Source organism: Delphinapterus leucas, chromosome 9, assembly GCF_059928025.1.
Source record: "Delphinapterus leucas isolate spDelLeu-1000000601 "Yukka" chromosome 9, BTC_Dleu_Yukka2, whole genome shotgun sequence".
Lineage (NCBI taxonomy): Eukaryota > Metazoa > Chordata > Mammalia > Artiodactyla > Monodontidae > Delphinapterus > Delphinapterus leucas.
The window spans coordinates 95958291-95976696 of record NC_143137.1 but is presented as its reverse complement, the minus strand read 5'-3'; the positions used below and the strand labels follow the sequence as shown (position 1 = coordinate 95976696).

Genomic DNA, 18406 nt, shown 5'->3' with positions numbered 1-18406 from the left:
ACAAGGTACTTACATGCACATTCACTGAAAAAACTGAGGTCAGGCAAAGAACTACCAGGAAATCATAAGCTGAACAAGCCCTAGCATTCACCAAAGACAGAATAAGATACCTGAATTTTACCCAGTTTGAGGAGAAAAACCATGCCAAGCACCTGGGGCATTCAGCAGACCCCCCAGAATGCCATATTTTAGCCTTATTAAAGGCTAAAGTAGCCCTAGACCTGCCCAGTAAGTCTGATCCACAAGTAATTTAACTGCCTGCCAAAACAAACATCACCATTCTTTTAGTGGAAGATCATAAAATCCACCCAGCACTGTGCCATTCTAAATATATGGCATCCTTCCAAAAAACACTAGACATCTGAAAATGCCACCGCTTACAACTCACAACTAACAGGAAAATAAAAACAGACCCAGACATGATGGAATTGGCAGGTAAGGAATTTAAAACAGGTATTATAAATACACTGAAGGATTTAAAGTAAAGTATGAACACAACAAGGAGAGAGATGGAAGGTATGAAAAGAACCACATGGAATTGCTAGAGAATGAAAAATACAATATTTATAGTGAAGATTTCACTGGCCAGGCTTTACAGCAGATCAGACACTATAGAAGAATCAGCAAATCTGAAGACGGAAATGGAAGCCATCTATCTAAAGTACGGGGGGTGTGGGGCGGAGAATAAATAGGACCCTAGGGACCTGAGCGACAGCATCAACCAGTTTAACACACTGTACTGAGGAAACGAGAAGAGAGAGGTGGGGGCAGAAAAATATCTTTTTAAATAATTGCCGAAAAATCGCCAAATCTGATAAAAACTAAAAGATCCACGTAGCTCAATAAACCCCAAGCAGGATAAACAAAGAAAATCAAGGCACTTTATATTCAAGTTGCTAAAAACCAGTGTGAAAGAGAAAAATCTTTAAAAAGGCACACATACAGGGGTATCAAGAATCAACACAGACTTCTTGTCATAAACAATGCAAGGCAGATGAGAATACAATGATATCTTTAAGGACTGAGAGAGAGAAAAAGTGTACCTAGAATGCAGGGGGAGGTTGGAGAAGTACTAGCAGGAGATGAGGTAGAACAGAAGTCAGACAGAAAAGCATGGGACACAGTCCAAACAACCTGAAAAATCCCAAGTAAGGCAATGATGGCTGGTACATAACGCTGAATATCTCCTTCAGAAGCACTCCCTAGCCTCTCTGGTGGAGTAAAGGTGCACAGTGCACGGCTAAAAGCTTTGGAATCACACACTCCTGGGCTAAATCTTGGCTCTGCTACTTGTGGTGTGATCTTAGGTTGATTATTATTCTGAAATTCTTTTTCTCACATATAAAATCTTGTTCTAAAATTTGTAAATAAAACAATTTCAGAGCTTCCCTGGTGGCGCAGTGGTTGAGAGTCCGCCTGCTGATGCAGGGGACACGGGTTTGTGCCCTGGTCCGGGAAGATCCCACATGCTGCGGAGCAGCTGGGCCCGTGAGCCATGGCCGCTGAGTCTGTGCGTCCGGAGCCTGTGCTCCCCAACGGAAGAGGCCACAACAGTGAGAGGCCTGCGTACCGCAAAAAAAAAAAAACAACCCAAAAAACCCCCCAAAAAACAATTTCAGTTGCAGGATACAAAATCAGTATACCAAAATCAGTGTGTTTCTTCTATACACTAACAATGAACTATCAGAAAGAGAAATTAACAAAACAATCCCATTTTCAATAACATCAAAAAGAATAGAATTCTTAGGATTATTTTTAACCAAGAAATGATATATCTATACATGGAAAACCAAGACACTGGTGAAAAAAACTGAAGAAGACACAAATAAATGGAAAGATATTCTGCTCATGGCCTGGAAGAATTAATATTATTAAATATCCATACTACCCAAAGTGATCTACAGATTCAATGCAATTCCTATCAAAATTCCAATGGCATTTTTCACAGAGAAAAAACAATCCTAAAATTTGTATGGAACCACAAAAGACCCCAAATACCCAAAGCAATCTTGAGGAAGAACAAATCTGGAGGCATCAGCCCAGTTTCAAAATATATTACAAAGCTATAGTATAAAACAGTATGGTATTGGCATAGAAACAGACATATAGATCAATGGAACAGAACAGAAAGCCCAGAAATAAAATCATGCATATATCATTATTTAACTTATAACAAAGTATAAAGAGAAGTATAAAGAGTATACAATGGGGGAAGAACAGTCTCTTCAATAAATGGTATTTGGAAAACTCGATATTCACATGCAAATGAAGGAAACTGGACCCCTACCTACACATACACGAAAGTCAACACAAAATGGATCAAAGACTTGAATGTAAGACCTGAAATCATAAAACTCCTAGAAGAAAACATAGGGGGTAAGTTCCTTGACATCAGTCCTGGCAATGAGTTTTTGGATTTGATAACAAAAGCAAAAATAAACAACTGGGACTACATCAAATTAAAAAGCTTCTGCACAGCTGAGGAAATCATCACAAAATAAGGAGGCAACTACGGAATGGGAGAAAATATTTGCACATCATATATCTGATAAGGGGTTAGTATCCAAAGTATATAAAGAACTCATACAACTGAATAGCAAAAGACCAAATACTCCAATTAAAAAAATGGGCAGAGGAACTACATAGACATGTTCGCAAAGAAGACACACAGATGGCCAACAGACACATGAAAAGGTCCTCAACATCACTAATCATTGGGGAAATGCAAATCAAAACCACAATGAGCTATCATCACCTCACACCTGTTAGGATGGCTATCATCAAAAAGGCAAGAGACAGAAAGTGTTGGCAAGGATGTGGAAGAAAGGGAACCCTTGTGCACTGTTGATGGGAATGTAAATTGGTGCAGCCACTCTGGAAAACAGTAGGGAGGTTCCTCAAAAAATTAAAAATAGAACTAACATATGATCCAGCAATTCCACTTCTGGGTATGTATCCAAAAGAAATGAAAGCAGGGTCTCGAAGAGATATCTACACTCCCATGTTCACTGCAGGCTTCTTCACAATAGCTAACATATGGAAACAATCTGAGTGTCTGTCAAAACATGAATGGGTAAATAAGATGTGGTGTGTATATATATATATATATATATATATATATATATAATGTATAATGTAATACTGTTCAGCCACAAGAAAGAATGACATCCTGCCATTTGCAAAAATGTGGATAGGACTTGAGGGCATCATGCTAAGTGAAATAAGTCACACAGAAAAGGACAAATACTGTATGATATCACTTATAGGTGGAATCTACAAAAGGCAAACTCAAATGGAAATAGAGATTAGAATGTGGTTACCAGGGACTAGGGGTGGGGAAAAAGGAGCTGTTGGTCAGAGTATAACCTTCTAGTTATAAGGTAAGTTCTGGGGATCTAATGTAACTATGATTATTACAGTTAATAATACTGTGTTATATACTTTAAAGTTGCTAAGAGAGTAGATCTTAAATGTTCTCACCACAAAAAAGAATTGGTAATTACGTGACGCGATGCAGGTGTTAGCTAATGCCCTGGGGGTAATCATTTTGCAAGATGTAAGTGTACCAAGACGTTGCAGACCTCAAACTTACAGCATGTTCTATGTCAATCACATCTTGTAAAGCTGGAGAAAATTTAAAACTAAAATGCACAAATAATGTATATAAAGCATATAAATGACGTATACAAAGCTGGCAGAGAAGACCTAGCACAGTGCCTGGCACATAGTAAATTCTTAACTACGACTATTAACACCTCATCTATGTTCCCACAGCAATTAACAAGAATTCTAGTAAAACACCAAGGTTGTTGCCATCATTTCTATCTCTTTCACTAAACTATAGCACTTGGAACAAAGGGGTTATACAATTTTCACTTTCGTATTACCAGCACCTTAGTATCCAGAGCACATGGCAGGTGGAATGAGTAATACAGTAATCATGAACCTGCCTGTTTCCATAACAACAATCTGTTGACATGGCCGAGAATTCTGATATCTCAATGTCCAAAGTCTAATTCTAAGACTTCCTCTTCGAACAAAAAGTAGAACACAAAAAGTTTTGGCCAAGTCATACTGTTTTGTAGTTCTAGAAACATGATCATGGAAGCAACAGAAGCTACCAAAGATTTCTAAGCAAGGGAATAATATTGCTACATCTATGTGTAGGTCACCTATCCAACAGGAGCCTGAGGGATGCCCTAGAGTTGAAGCCAGAGTGATCAGCTAAGCAGCTACTGTGAAAGTCCATGCGAGAGAGAGGACCCAACACAGAGGAGAAACACAATGAAAAAGGGACCAGCAGGGGAGAGGTTCAAGTGGAAGACTTGGTAATTCATGACACACGAGCATTAAATGAGACAAAGCAATCAAGGATAGACCCAAGGTTTCTACTTGAGTGATGAAATAAACAGGGATACCACTGGAAGTGGGGAGCAAAGAAACATGGGCATTAGAAGGGCAGCAATGCAGGGGTGAAAACATAGTGATCGTGCATTGGTCACGATGTGCAGGTGGATTCAGGTATATGCAGTAGAGCAGCTGGAGCTGAGGGAAAGGTCTGACGCTGGAGATAAAGATTTGGAAATAACCAGCAATAACCAGCATGTAAAAAATAGCTGAAGCCACAAAAATGGATTGTTATCATCCAGGGTAAGCGTGCAGAATATAAACGTATGACCAGAGTAACACTAATGAGCTGTGGGGAGCACTTATATTTATATAGTAGATGAAGGGGAAAACGCTCTACAATTTAAAAAATAAAAGAGGGCCATGAAAGCCAAGGAAGAACATAATTTCAAGAGAAGAAGGTATAATATCAAGTGTTTAAAGAGAGTAAGAAGTAGAATGAACACTAAAATGAGGAGATCGATTTTGGCAAACAGGGCTGATGACCTCATGAAAATTTTAGGACAGCAGATGGCATTAGACTGAAAAGTGATGGAGTATCGGCACACGAGCAGATGGATGGATCAATGAAGTAGAACAAAATTGACTGGAAGGTGAGGAAAGCTGTAAATTCAGACGACTCCTTTAAAGACCACAGCAGTAAAGGAAAGAGAAGGGCAGGACATTAGTTCACAAAAAGTCAAAGCTGAGGACCAGGAATTTTAGGAGAGAAGTGACTGAAATCCTGGAAGATGGAGGGAAAAGAATCACTAGAGGAGAGGGACTCTGAGAGAGAGGTTAGATAACTCAAGTCCTAGAAAAGGAAGAGGATTAAAGAACATATGTCAAAGTTTTAGCCTTCGAGTTAAGGAGTGGAATCTCTTCCTCAGAACGGAAGGCAAGCAGGTGAGAGCAGTTAGAGAGGGATGCTGAGGCGTGTGTCTGATGGCCTTTATTTCCTCCATAAAGGAAGAGAAGCCTCGGTGTCTAACAGGTGGGAAGTGGGTGACACAGTAAGTGTGGTCAAGGTTTTGATTAGCTCCTGCCTGCCTGCCAGGGATGGTCAAAGAAGGGGCTGAGAGATTAGGTAAAGAATTACCCAGGTACACCAAGAGCCCAGCTGAGGATGCAACTCTCACCCTCGTAATAAGCAGACTGAAGACTACGCAAGTACTCCCAAGAACGGGCAGGAGGAGGGACACACAGCCTGCGTCCCACGTTTCAAACGGGCAGAAGGAGTTGCAGAGGGAGAGCAACAGAAAGAAGGAAGTAACGTGAGGCGCTGGTGAGGGACTAGTTGCAGTAAGGACCACAGAAGGGAAGGGAATGTAACGGAAGAAAAGGCAGGAGCAGATGGAAGGCTGAAGACCTGCGCAGAGGCTGAAGAGCAGGTTTGTGAGGACGGGAGAGGAATGAGGAGATGATGGCTGGAAGGTCTCTTCCGGATCAATTTCCAATCCTAACTTAAGCCTCCAGGACAAACCGAAAACCAAAATCCTCTCAACCAACCTTTCTTTTTACAACTGGAAAACAACTGCACGGAGATATAATCCACAGCGACTACATTTCTTAAGCATTTGATCATTTGTGGATATTTCTATTATAATTAAAAATACACAATGGAAAACACTTTCATGCTTTCCATTGTTCACATTTTATTTTTTCTTTGAGGGGATTCCTACAAGTGAAATTACGAATTAAAATATATAAACACAATGCTCTTGAATTATATTAGCAAGAGGAACACACTATTTTAGCCGTCCAGGCTTCTCCCTCTATAAACTTTTAAATAAAAACAAGGTAATAATAGACACGTTATTTTGTAACGTTTCTCTTTTTTAACTTAATATTTTAAAACATCTTTCTATGTAGTACATTTTTATCTACCATATCTTTAAAAATGACTGCAGAGCAATCCATCTCATGACATGATCATTTATTTCACCAACCTCTTACCATTAAACATTTAGATTATTTTTTTTGTTATGTAGATACTGCTGCACTAAACGTTTTTATAATACATCTTTGCACAATGGCCTGATTATCTCCTTGTGAAAAAATTTATGTATGTGAAATTGCTGGGTTAAAGAGTATATATATTTTTAGGGCTTTTGATACATACTCCACACTGTTCTCCAGAAGAGTTACACCAGGTAATACTCCCACCTGTAGTATAAATGAGATGATCCAAGTCATGAGTATCACTTTTCTTCATGATATCTGACGATCTTACATAGAGAGAAATCGGCAACTTATTTTTAAATTTACATTATAAAAACTGTAAAAATCAGTATTTTTCACGTATGTATAGGCCATTTACACAGGTTTCTGTGTGGAATTTCTCTTTATATCCTTTCTTTGTCCTTTTTTTTGTTTTACACTGGGAGGTTCATGTTTCTGTGTATATTGGTAAGATCTAGTTATATATTAAAGAAATATTAATCAGTTTGGGTGAACAGATATTAGAACTATTTTTTCCCTGAGTCTTTTCATTTTGTGTTCATATTATGTACTAATAATGCTTTTTAATGTACTCAAATCTATCAATCTTTTCCTTTGGCAGGAGAAGCAGAGAAGAAAGCAGGATTTCTTAAGAAGAAAAAACTGTCCTTCATTTTCCAAAGCTGTTTTCTCTGCTGTCCTTACTTATTTACCCAAATTGGAAACATGGTATGAATCAAAACAATCATTTCTGAAAGAAGGATTAATAACTTCGATTATATGGACATGTAAGGGATTATAAAATGCTTTCTATTTTAATATTATCTTGGTGCCACTTACCTTCTTACGAAAGCCTCTAATAAGAACATAAGAGAACTTATTTTCAAAGAAATTTCATTGAAGAGTGAAAACGAAAAACATAACATACATGCATCCTTGCAAATTTGGGATATGTCAAATGAATAAGAACACACAAGAAAGTTCTGGAAAATCTTCAGATTTCTAAAGAACCAGGGCCTGCCACGTTATCACAGATGAGTGGCACCGATAAAGGAGTGTGGACTATGGAACGAACTCAGTAAGGGAGACGACACTTACTACTCCAGAACTAGGATCATTTCCGATGGCGTCTCATAGACTGCGTGTAAGTTAATGACCCAAGGATCGTCCTGTGCTAGTTCAAGAACAGCAATTTCATGAATTATTTCTGTCCGACAATCTTGGCCTTTTCTTCTTTTTCTCATGAACTTTGCTGCAAATTCTTTTCCAGAATCTTTCTTTATACATTTCCTCACCACTGCAAACTTCCCCCTAGAATTCAACAAAACACATTCACTGTTAAAATTGATTTTTCAGAGATGATAAACTTTAATAAAATTTCCCAACAGTCGTCAGTGGATATTCAAATTTAGGTCATATGCAATCATAAAAGTAGCAATATAACTTGGGAAACACCTCTCTAATCAAATAAAATGTAATGTGTAAATCTGCAAGATTCATTCTTCGAAATACAGAACCAAATATTAAAGCCAATATTTTTTTGCAGCGTTATATATAAATATAACTTAATTTTCCACACATTTATACATAAAAGTGATTTAAATCTTAAAAAAGCCATTTGACTTTTTTAAGAGAAACTGGCTATGAGAATTCTAAAATAATGAATTTCACTGTCACTAAGTGACTCTAAGAGGACACTATCACCTTCCAAAGTTATGAAAGTTAGGGATCTCATTTATATGACATCATTTCAACTACTGCATCAGCTGGCAATGTCTAGTTTTCCTATGAAGACAGATACAACAAACATTACTTTGACACGCTCCACTACCACGCTATTACACTAATAAACAAGTCACATGGGGGATACGTATAGCGTATTGATTACGGGATAAGGTCTGGAATTAGACAGATGTGGGCTTGAATCCCCAAAACGGCTCTGCCCACTCACTCAACGCATAACCTTGGGCAATTTATTTAACCTCTTATTTAAGAAAAATCTCATTTTCCTAATCTATAAAAGAGGACACAAACAGAATCTACTTTACAGTGCTGTTGTGAGAATTAAAGAATATAATACATGTCAATTGCTTAGCATGGTACTTGCCACATAGTAAGTGCTCAAAAAACTATTGGTAATCAAACAAATCATTAAGTTGTAATAATCGTCACCCATAAATATCCAATACTCAAGTTGGAAGGCAACTCAGAAATCATAGTTTTTTTTTTTGTTTTTTTTTTTAACCTAATGCCAAATGCCAAAGCCATGTCTTCTTTCAAACTGTGAGGTAGTCTTTTCCACTCCTGGGTGCATACTATTCTTAACAAGGCTTTCATTACAAGCCTAAACCTGGCTTCAAGTGAAGGGCTGTAGTCCTGGTCTTTTGCTGAGCAGTACTGAACAGCCCCCATGACAGTCTATCAGGTACTGGACACAGCTAATCATTCCTCATCCCCTTAGGGTTCTGGGATCGCCTCACTGTCATGACTCATAGAACTGCTGGAAAAATGTGCCAACTGAATCTGAAGCAACTGTGCCAAGTATAATCTCATCAAAGTGTTACATGATTATTATTTTGCTGATGCTGGCACAATACAACTTAATATGCCTTTAAAAACACTTGACAGGGCTTCCCCGGTGGCGCAGTGGTTGAGAGTCCGCCTGCCGATGCAGGGGACACGGGTTCGTGCCCCGGTCTGGGAAGATCCCACATGCCGCGGAGAGGTTGGCCCGTGAGCCATGGCCGCTGAGCCTGCGCGTCCGGAGCCTGTGCTCCGCAACGGGAGAGGCCACAACAGTGAGAGGCCCGCATACCGGAAAAAAAGAAAAAAACAAAAAAAACAAACAAAAAAAACACTTGACAGGTTTTCCATATTTCATAAATAAAATAAATGACCTAGATCATCTTCCTCTTGGATTTTTTCAAGCCAGTGTCCTCATGCTATGGTTTAAAAATATGTTTAAAAAATTTCAGTGCAAGGCTTTAATTTGCTCTGTTAAATTCTACTTTCTAGGTTTGGGCCCGGCATTCTAGACTACTGACGTAATTTTGAGGACTAATTCTTCCTTCTTAGCTACTGTTAACCATGATTTTCATGCCTTCTGTATTTCTGTAATACCATCAGCAATAAAAATGTTACATGAAAAAATCCTTAGGCACAGCCCTACAGATGTTCAATTAGTGGCAATCTACCTAATAGCACCCTAATTCAGAACAAAGTTCTCTATGTTCAACAGAAATGCGAAAGACTTTTCCATATTACTAGAGAGATTAAACAATAAACTATGCATCACAGACTAACACCTCTTTTTATTTTACGCCACAAAATCATTAGGCTAATAACATCTCCACTGAGTTTTAAAAGGTTCCTAATGATCTTTGGATTCCTTTAAGGAAGAGAAAAAAATCATCACTAGTTTGATTTTTTTATACCTATATTTCTGAAGTTTCAAAAGAAGAGAAGAAAGAGAAAGCCTATTTTGTAAAAAACTGACCAACATAATTGACAACAAGCGTCTTGCTATTAAATTAGAAATGGCTGGGTTGAACTACCCTCAAGGTACTCCCACATGAAACACACAGATATCTATTGCTACCATACCTAACATTCAAGGCAACAGTACCGTGTAGTAGTAAAATACTACTTCTTACCTATCTGGCCTGAAGGTATATTTCCAAAGACCAGACACTCAACAGAGAAAAGGATCCCACACATCACTGACCTGTAAACTCTGGGAACCCTTGCTACAGAAGAACCATTGCTTAATTCAGGGGCCAGAGGCAAACACAGGGGAGAGACCTAAACTTATCTGATGTCTGTGGCCAGGCACCCACTTCTTTGGGTCACCACAGTAGGTCCCACGGCTCTCCTCCCACTCCAGTCACTACTCTTGACACCACCTTTGTTTTCGAGGAAGCATTCCTCATGGCTGCAGGTCTACCCTTTCCTTTCCCCCATATCATACACTATACTGGGAGTGGGCAAACTTTTCTGTAAAGGGCCAGAGAGCAAATATTTTTGGTTTTGCTGGCCAGACGGTCTGATCACTACTGTTCAAGTCTGCTGTCGTAGAGTAAAAGCAGCTGGAGACAACAGGTAAATGAATGGGGGCGGCTGGGTTTAAAAAACAAAACAAAACACTTTACCAACACAAACAACAAAATGTGAGTTTCACATAGTTTCCATGTCATTAAATATGACTTTCTTTTGACTTTTTTCAATCATTTAAAAATGTAAAAGCCATTCTATACAGCTGGCGAGCTTTACAAAAACAGGCAGCCAGCAGTAGGTTGCCAAGCCGTGCGCTACTGCGCGCTGAAGAAAACTCTTCTGCCATTCTGATACTGCACACCACTGAAACTGACAGCAAGGCAGCAGATCACAAGGGTCTGAGGAAACGCGCACTGGCTTCATCTCTGAATGACTGGGAGGGGAACCCCTAAAGCTACTCAGAGAGTCAGAAGATGAAACGAGGTTTCCGGGAACTGTTCTTCCGGTAGAGCCACGCAGTACACAGAACTGTGAGACTCAGCCGTCAAGGTGCGGGGTCCTAGTGAACACACTACGAATGAACACTGTCACAGTGGCCCTAAATTCCACACGCACAGGGGCTCTAGTATGCATGCTTTACCACAACTTCATGGTAAAAACTGTGATTGTACCTCAACTCTAAGTTACTGAGGGCTCTCCAAAGCATGAAATAAATAATGTTTCTCTGACACCAGGAGTCACAGTTACATGCAGAGACTTGAGACTGATGAGGTTCAAAGGGCACCATCTACTTTCTTTGTTGGCTTACCCGAAATTCTTCCTGGATCACATCGTTGTTACAGTTTTCGGAGCTCTTCACTCATTTCACAAACATCTATAGTTCACTATTATACACTAAACTGAGAACTCAGATTTTCATTACTCATTTTTTGGGGGGAGGGGGAATATCAGAAATGAATACATTTCAGAACTCAATGATAACCCATTCCAGGGTGGAAAGAAAGGAAGGATAAACAATGATAACAACAGGAAGTAACATTTTGAGTCAGATCCACCAGTCTAAGCTTCCTCAGAACAAGGACTGGGCTTTACCAGTGCCCAACTGGTAGAGCTTGGGAAGGCACAGTGAGGATCTGTAGGTAGGTATGACACGCTAAGGAGTTTGTGCTTTATTTCTCAGGGTAAAAATGGGCGCCTATGAGAATTTTTTAAGTAAGGTAAATGTTTTAAAAGGTAGGTCTGAGAGTGTATAGTGAAGTGTTAACTAGAAACTAGGGAAGCCAAGAAAATAATTCAAGGTAAGGGGTCTGAACGAAAGTACCAGCAGTGGAGGCTGGGAAGAGAGAATGCATTTACAAGACATTCAAGGTCAAGATCCGTGAGCACTTCCTGACATGCTGAGTTGCAGGCAGAGATGAGGGCAGAAGGGAAAGGTGGAAGTGGAAGATGACTTGGGAGATTTTTAACCTGGGTACTGGGTGATGTGGTACCATCCACTGAGAGAAAGATTAGAAGAATGATAACGGATTTGCGGGGGGCGGGCCAGAGGGAGGGGGAGTGTGTTAGGTTTGGATGGGAGAAGTTTGAGGTGCTTTTCTCTGTAAAGAGAACTTTATTTACTAGATGGATTCCAAATATAAGTTCCAGTGTTGGGTTGCTACACAAAGGTGAACAGATAATAAAATATATAAGGTTCAGGCAAAGATTAAAAACTGTAGATGCTAATTTGAGTGGTGTATAGAAGAAGCAAAATAAAAGTGACCTCTGGGGTTCCAGGTTTGATTCTATAGTAGTTTACAGTAAAGTGCTTTGTTTCTCCCTGTATTCTATTAAAGTTGGTCTGACATATTAGAATTTGTTGCCCTAAGACTGTCTCCTTGGCTGGAGGATGAGTTCCAGGAACCTGGCCTCTTATTCATCTTTGCATCTCCATGCGTAGAGCCCCGCACATGGCAGGTGCTCAAATATGACATCAGATAACACCCTGAGTACATACACTGTTCATGCTATTTTGTTAAAGAAAAGTTCTATGGCAACTTAACCTCATAAGGTTTAATATTTTAGCCACAATGGACTACTTGCCTTTCTCTTTTTCATTGACTTTTTCGGGACTGTGCTTATTTGTTTTCTTGCCAATGGCTGGAGTATCTTTCATCACTACTAGTAGTAAAATTCCACCCGTTCTTTCAGGCCCAGCTCAAATGTTATTTTCCCCATAAGATTTTCCCATGTGGCATGTCAGCTCGCCTATAAAGGGAGTAGTGACTGATTTGTTAGATTTGGGAATAATTTCCAGAGCCTACCAAAGAGCCTTATGTGCTCAATATGGAAGTACAGTATTTGCTTAATAGCACTGGGGTTTATGCCTTAAGCGCAAGGAAGTTCCGTTCAAGAAAGACCTAGAAAAGATCCGTCTTCCTTACCTCTGAAAGGAAAACAACAAAAAATAAACTATCTACTGACCCTAAGTGTAAAAATCAGTGAGTCCATCAGATCAGACATCGACATAAGTGACAAGAACAGGTAAGGCTTTAAAAGCCAGGCTCAGTTTTAAATTCCGGCTGGTAACTGTAATCTTGGGCACTTGGCTCAGGCTTTCTGAGTCTTAGACTGCTCACCTGTAAAATGAGGTTGATGGCACTAACTTGCAGGGTAGTGAACACTAAACAAAATGACATCTCCGAAGTGTGTAGCATCCGGCAAATGATCAGTAATCAGTACACAGCAGCTATTTTTATTGTTTGGGGCATTAATTTCAGATCTATGATAATTTGTAAAAAAATAATCATACAGAACAGAGGAGTTTTGGAGGTGATCTAATTTGAACTCTCTACTTGATGCATAAATTCCCTCTATAAGTCGGGTTCCTTCTTCCCTTCCTGAACAGGTGAATCAATGACTGTGGCTACTTAACTTTCTAATGCACTTGGTTCAATAATCAGATTTTATAAAATTTTGTTATTGTAGTTATGTAAAGAGGCTGAAATTCATTAAATCCTTAAGTTTATGTACTTTCTAAATTTAATTTTTATTTTATATTGGACTATAGTTGAAGGTTTATGTATTTTAAATTAAGATTTTACTTTTAACACTGTAAGCCCCAACTTTTCAAAATTAAAACAGTTGACTTAATGAAGCATCTGCCTTAGAGCAGGAGCCATATTTCCTAAGTGACGTCTGCTGCTGAAGCACAAACATAGCCAACTGTTTTTACCCATCCAAAAATATTGGATTATCTAAAACTGGAAATATTTTTCAAACTAATTTTAAACTGCCAAGAAATCTTAAATAACAGTTTTCCTAAAACAAGGTGCAATTTCTACATGGATAGTATTGTTTAACAAGGGTCTTTATTTCTAAAGAAACTACAGCTTACAATTTATGACATATGCTTAAGTAGCTGTAAGGTACTAAACCTGAAGCCATTACCTACAGGCAGGAATCTAGGTAAAGGACACCCACCTCCTGAAAAACATCCACCTGTGCATCCCCTTCAGCTCGAACATCCTCTAATTCTCTGATAAAAATCCTTCCTTGTTCCTGTTACTCCCAACCTCTGAGGATAATGAGATAGGACGTCTCTGTCTACCATAAGGCCCAGCTGAGACAGGCTGGGACCTGGGACCCTTCACCTGAGTGCTTGCACCTGGACAAACATCTCCTCGAGCCATAGACAAAGAGACTCCAAGGGACTAAGAACGGCACGCATGCGCAGGTGCGGTCAATTATGAACAATAAGCTACAAAAAGGCCACAGGCCAACTGCCACTTCTGAGAAGCTGCGAGCAAAAGCGGGGGGCTGCACGTGATCCCTGCACACAGCACCAGCAAGGGGGTGTGCAGATCACCGAAGCCTCCCCTCCAGCCCGACCCAGCCATCGGCCCCCACCCTCACCCCACTGAACGGACCAGCTCCGCCCCCGCCCGCACTTTGGGGAGCGAGCAAGGGCACCTGCTTCTTGTTTTCGTTCCCTCGTGCTGCAGCACGGAGCCCCAGTAAAGTCTTGCCTGGAATGCTCCTCTGGCCTCTTATCCATTGCTATTGATTCAAGAGTCCAAGGACCCAGGTGGAACCGGGGAGGGAAGCATATGACACCGAAGCTGGGCAGGGTTTGTTCCAATTTGGAACTCATTAACCTGTCCTCTCATAAAAACGATGGGAAATTGCTTTAGCCACAAGATAGGCTATGGATTGTTCTTTGAGAAACATCTGTGGTATAAATGGAAGTGATTTCAGAGAGTCCCAGCTCAGGTGATTCTCACAAGACTCAATCTATCTGTGTCTTGATTTTCTCATCCGAAAAATGGGACTTCCCAAACCTGCTTGTGATGAGAAGTAAATGAGATCATGCAAGTGAAAGCACCTGTAAAACTGTATGGCTCCTATACATTTATGAAGGACCCATTCCAGCAGAGAACTCATATTTATACCTTTTTTCCCCCCACAGGAAACATCAACTATGAGTATGTAGTAATACAAAAAACAAAAGATGTTCTTTCGGCTTTAAAGATCTCTTTTTTCTTAAGATAAAATGTATGAGTATGTCAAAAAATGTTCAAGTTGAGGACTAGGCAAATCATTTGATGTGGAATCAGTATAATTTAAAATTCCTAGAAACATTTTTCTGTTCCTACACTATCGATTAGAACTCGAGAAGTCAACACTTTGAAAAAAATTCTCAGAACTCAAGGTCATGGCTCCTGCGCCTTGCGTCATTACTGTGGTTTCCACTGGCACCTGTGCTGCCTCAGAGAAAGGTAACAAGCCTCAGGAATAATAAGTCAAGCTTCCAGCAATAAAAGCAAATTTTACATCATATATTTACCCACATTTAGGTTGCCATGGACTCTACTGGAGATATGAAAGAAATGTGACATTTCTTAAAATAATCAACATTACATACTTTCATTACTATGGAATCAATATCGACCATTTAAAATGTTTTCTCCAAACAACCATTTCACTGAAAGCTTTATATTTCTGTAAGATAAAATAATGGGAACTCCCAAAAGAACTCAGTTTCTGTGTTTGAACAGTCAGCTCTTCACACCTCTTCAACATTTTCAACTAAATGAAAGGCCATAGAACAAAATGAATATATCTTTGTTTTTCATACCACATCGTTAAAATACAACATGAGTAATTTTTAAGTTCTGTATCAGTATGAGATCGATTCGTTCTATCAGAAATGCAACCAGAGTTAACAGTTGGAAAAAGATGCAACTTTTCTATCTTACTACAGGAAGGAATACACATAAACACACTTCATTATGTCAAAACTACAACACACAGGCAAAACTTATAAACCTTAAACAAAGAGAGCTTCTAACACAAAACAGAGCTTTTACTTCCTGAGACTTCTGAACAGTTCTCTTGTCTTTTGGAATGAGGCTTTATTACTTTTGCAACAGACAAAAAGTATTTTGAGGTCGTGCACATTTTCCTGTTTTTGCCTTTTGGTTACATTCACTGAGCTACACAATGAATTGCATTTTTTGAGTGCACCCAGGAAGCTAAGTACAGCCTTTATGCTACAGATGTTTTTAATTTATTTAGTTCTCTCAACAACTCTATGAGGCTATCAATGGTTAGGTAACTTACTCAAGTACATGTAACTAGTAAGTAAAGGGCCAAGACTCCACTGTCTGACTCCAAAGTCCATGTTCTTGAACACTGCATTACACTTCTCCGTGATGAAAAGAGAACCAAAAAGAAACAAATACATTCGTTTTCTTTTTCAGTTTTAGGCTCTTATATCAAGTATCTATCTAATTGCATTGTTCTGCTGCTTCAGGAATTATTACTTATGTAAAGAAATTTATATAAGAAGAGATATGTACAAGACGTCACAACCTTCAAACAAACACTTTATAGGCGAGCTAATTTTATAATAGAGAGGGTAAAATGAAAGTTGAAACATTCCCGGAGGAATTCTCACACAGCTGGTAGGGCACAAATCAATTTTTTTTCAGATTAAATCATTTATTGCAAAGTCTACAAGACAGTGCTTGCCACCTGAAGACACTTCAGTTTTGTAATATGTTCTCGTTTTGTGGAATGAAGCCAGACAACCAAACAACGGAGAGTCCTAGTTTTCCTTCTTCAAGAAATCAGGGTTACTTCAGAATGTCTGGAATTTTGACCAATTAGAATACCTACATGAGTCAGTAGCTGTCTACCTCTTCCTTTGTCATAAAGTGTGCACAGATCCAGTTAATTAGTGCCTAGCACAGTGAAGTAAATCTTGTCCCAGAAAGATGTTTCTCCTTGTAACATTTGGAATAAATGAGACACTTTTAAGGTAGGTTTCCTTGCCAAAAAAACTATTTCTAAAAGTTACCTTAATATTTGTAAGGCAGCTTGTTTTTAACATTGTAATCACTGTTACGAGGACTTCTTTTTCCAAGAGCCCCAGGTGAAGGCTGTTATAACTGTCAGGCCCTTTCCCCATTACAACATGCTGCGCTTTTGCAGCCATGTGTTATGTGCCAGGCCCAGTGAATTGTGCTTTACAGCCACCGCATCTTCACGACACCCCTGACGGAGACACTGTCACTATGCTATTTTACGGGTGGGAAACGAGAGGCTGGGGAGTCTATGTCACCGTCCAAAGGCACACAGAGCAAGCAGAGTGGGGATCTGAGCTCGGGTCTGGCCCCAAAGCCTGTGCTTTTGACAACTTCTCCAAACTATTCTTAAGGAAAAAGCGAGTCGGTCCCTAAACCCCTATCACACTCTTGGACCCCTCTTCAACGTACAAGATGTAAAGGATCCAAACAGCCTTCACCTTGTGCAATTTGAAAAAGAGACCGAGTTCTAAGCCCTCCCGACCCCTACAAAGCAAGAGTGGGGAGGGGAAGAGAAGGCAAGGGCCGGTTTTCAGCAGAGAAAGTCAGACGAGGGCCCGGAGCCTACAAGTGAAACCGATAGGAACTTAAAAGGCGCAGGGACCTCATTTCAGAACGAAAGCAGCACAAACCCAAGAAACCGCAACTGAAGTCAGCAGGAGGCGGCGGACAGAAGTTCGCCCAGCGCTGGTGCAAAGGAAGCTGTCACGCTCGGCGTTCTGCTCTCTGCTCTGTCACAGCCGCAGAGGCAGAAGCAGGAACCCACAAGCTCCAGGGGCAAAACCAGAGCTGCCTTCACACCTCTGCTCTGGCTTCAGACTCGCCGCCGCGGGTAAAGGTTCGCAGCGTGGTTCCCACGCCGTCTCGTTAAGTTACCGAGCCAAGGACCACAGAGGCCGAAAAGGCCCGGAGCAGAGGAAGGGGTCAAGGTTCTCGGGGACCCGCGCGGGAGACTTTCTCACGGCCGCTACCCAGGGTACAGCACACGCCGGCGGAGCGCGCCGGCTCGGGGGACGCGGCGCGCGCAAGGGTGGCCTGGGGGCCCTGCCGCCCTAATCGCCGCCCGCACCCAGGTCTGTGCCCGGTTCCGGCGCGCTATCTGCCCCCGCCGGCCTCCCGCACTTATCTGCTCCCCGCCCGCCCGGCCCTCGTCCGCCTCACCTGCCCAGCGCCCGGCCCGGGCTCAGGCTGTAGGAATCCTGGAAGGGCTCGGTGCACACCGCGGTGCGGATCTCCGTCAGCAGCCCGCGGGGCGGGGGCGGCAGCCGGCGCGGTGTGGTCAGACCCCGGCCGACTCGACCCGAGCCGGGGGCGGCGGCCGGGGAAGAGCCGCCGCTGCTCGGCCTCTCCAGAGGAATCATGGCGCTCGGGCGCTCTTTAGCTCCGGCCGCCCGGCTAGCTCCGAGCTGCCAGCGGGTCACGGTCCCGCCTCCAGCTGCCTCGAGAACGTCCGAGGAGGTCAACCGCTCTCCCCCGCGCCGCGCAGAGTGCCGCCAGCTGCCTCCCGGCCCCCGCCTCCCAGCCGTCCGGTCCCGCCCCACGCTCGGCCCCGCCCCTCCCCTCCCCTCGGCCCTCGCTGAGCTTCCGCGGGGCCGGAGCGCCGCGTGCCTCACGCGCGCCCTCTGCAGCCGAGGGGGAGAAGGTGCAGCCTGGCGGGCGGCCTCGGGGTGGGCCCGAGCAGTCTGCGGGCGACCAACAGCACCACCCTTCTGTCTGGAGGACCCACTGCATCAGCCAGT

The 18406-nt window shown here is 41.6% G+C and overlaps 1 protein-coding gene across 1 annotated transcript in view; it reads right to left on the bottom strand.

Annotated features, from left to right (window-relative positions):
- The window catches only part of STK17A (serine/threonine kinase 17a), a 37526-nt gene extending 19355 nt beyond the window's left edge, over window positions 1-18171 (bottom strand). Inside the window, exons 1-2 of the mRNA XM_030761473.2 lie at window positions 17829-18171; window positions 7426-7638 (exon numbers count right to left, since the gene is read on the bottom strand). Coding sequence (XP_030617333.1) covers window positions 7426-7638; window positions 17829-18028 — 413 coding nt within the window. The 5' untranslated portion in view covers window positions 18029-18171. The remainder of the gene's footprint in view (window positions 1-7425; window positions 7639-17828) is intronic.
- Between the last annotated feature and the right edge of the window lie 235 nt (window positions 18172-18406).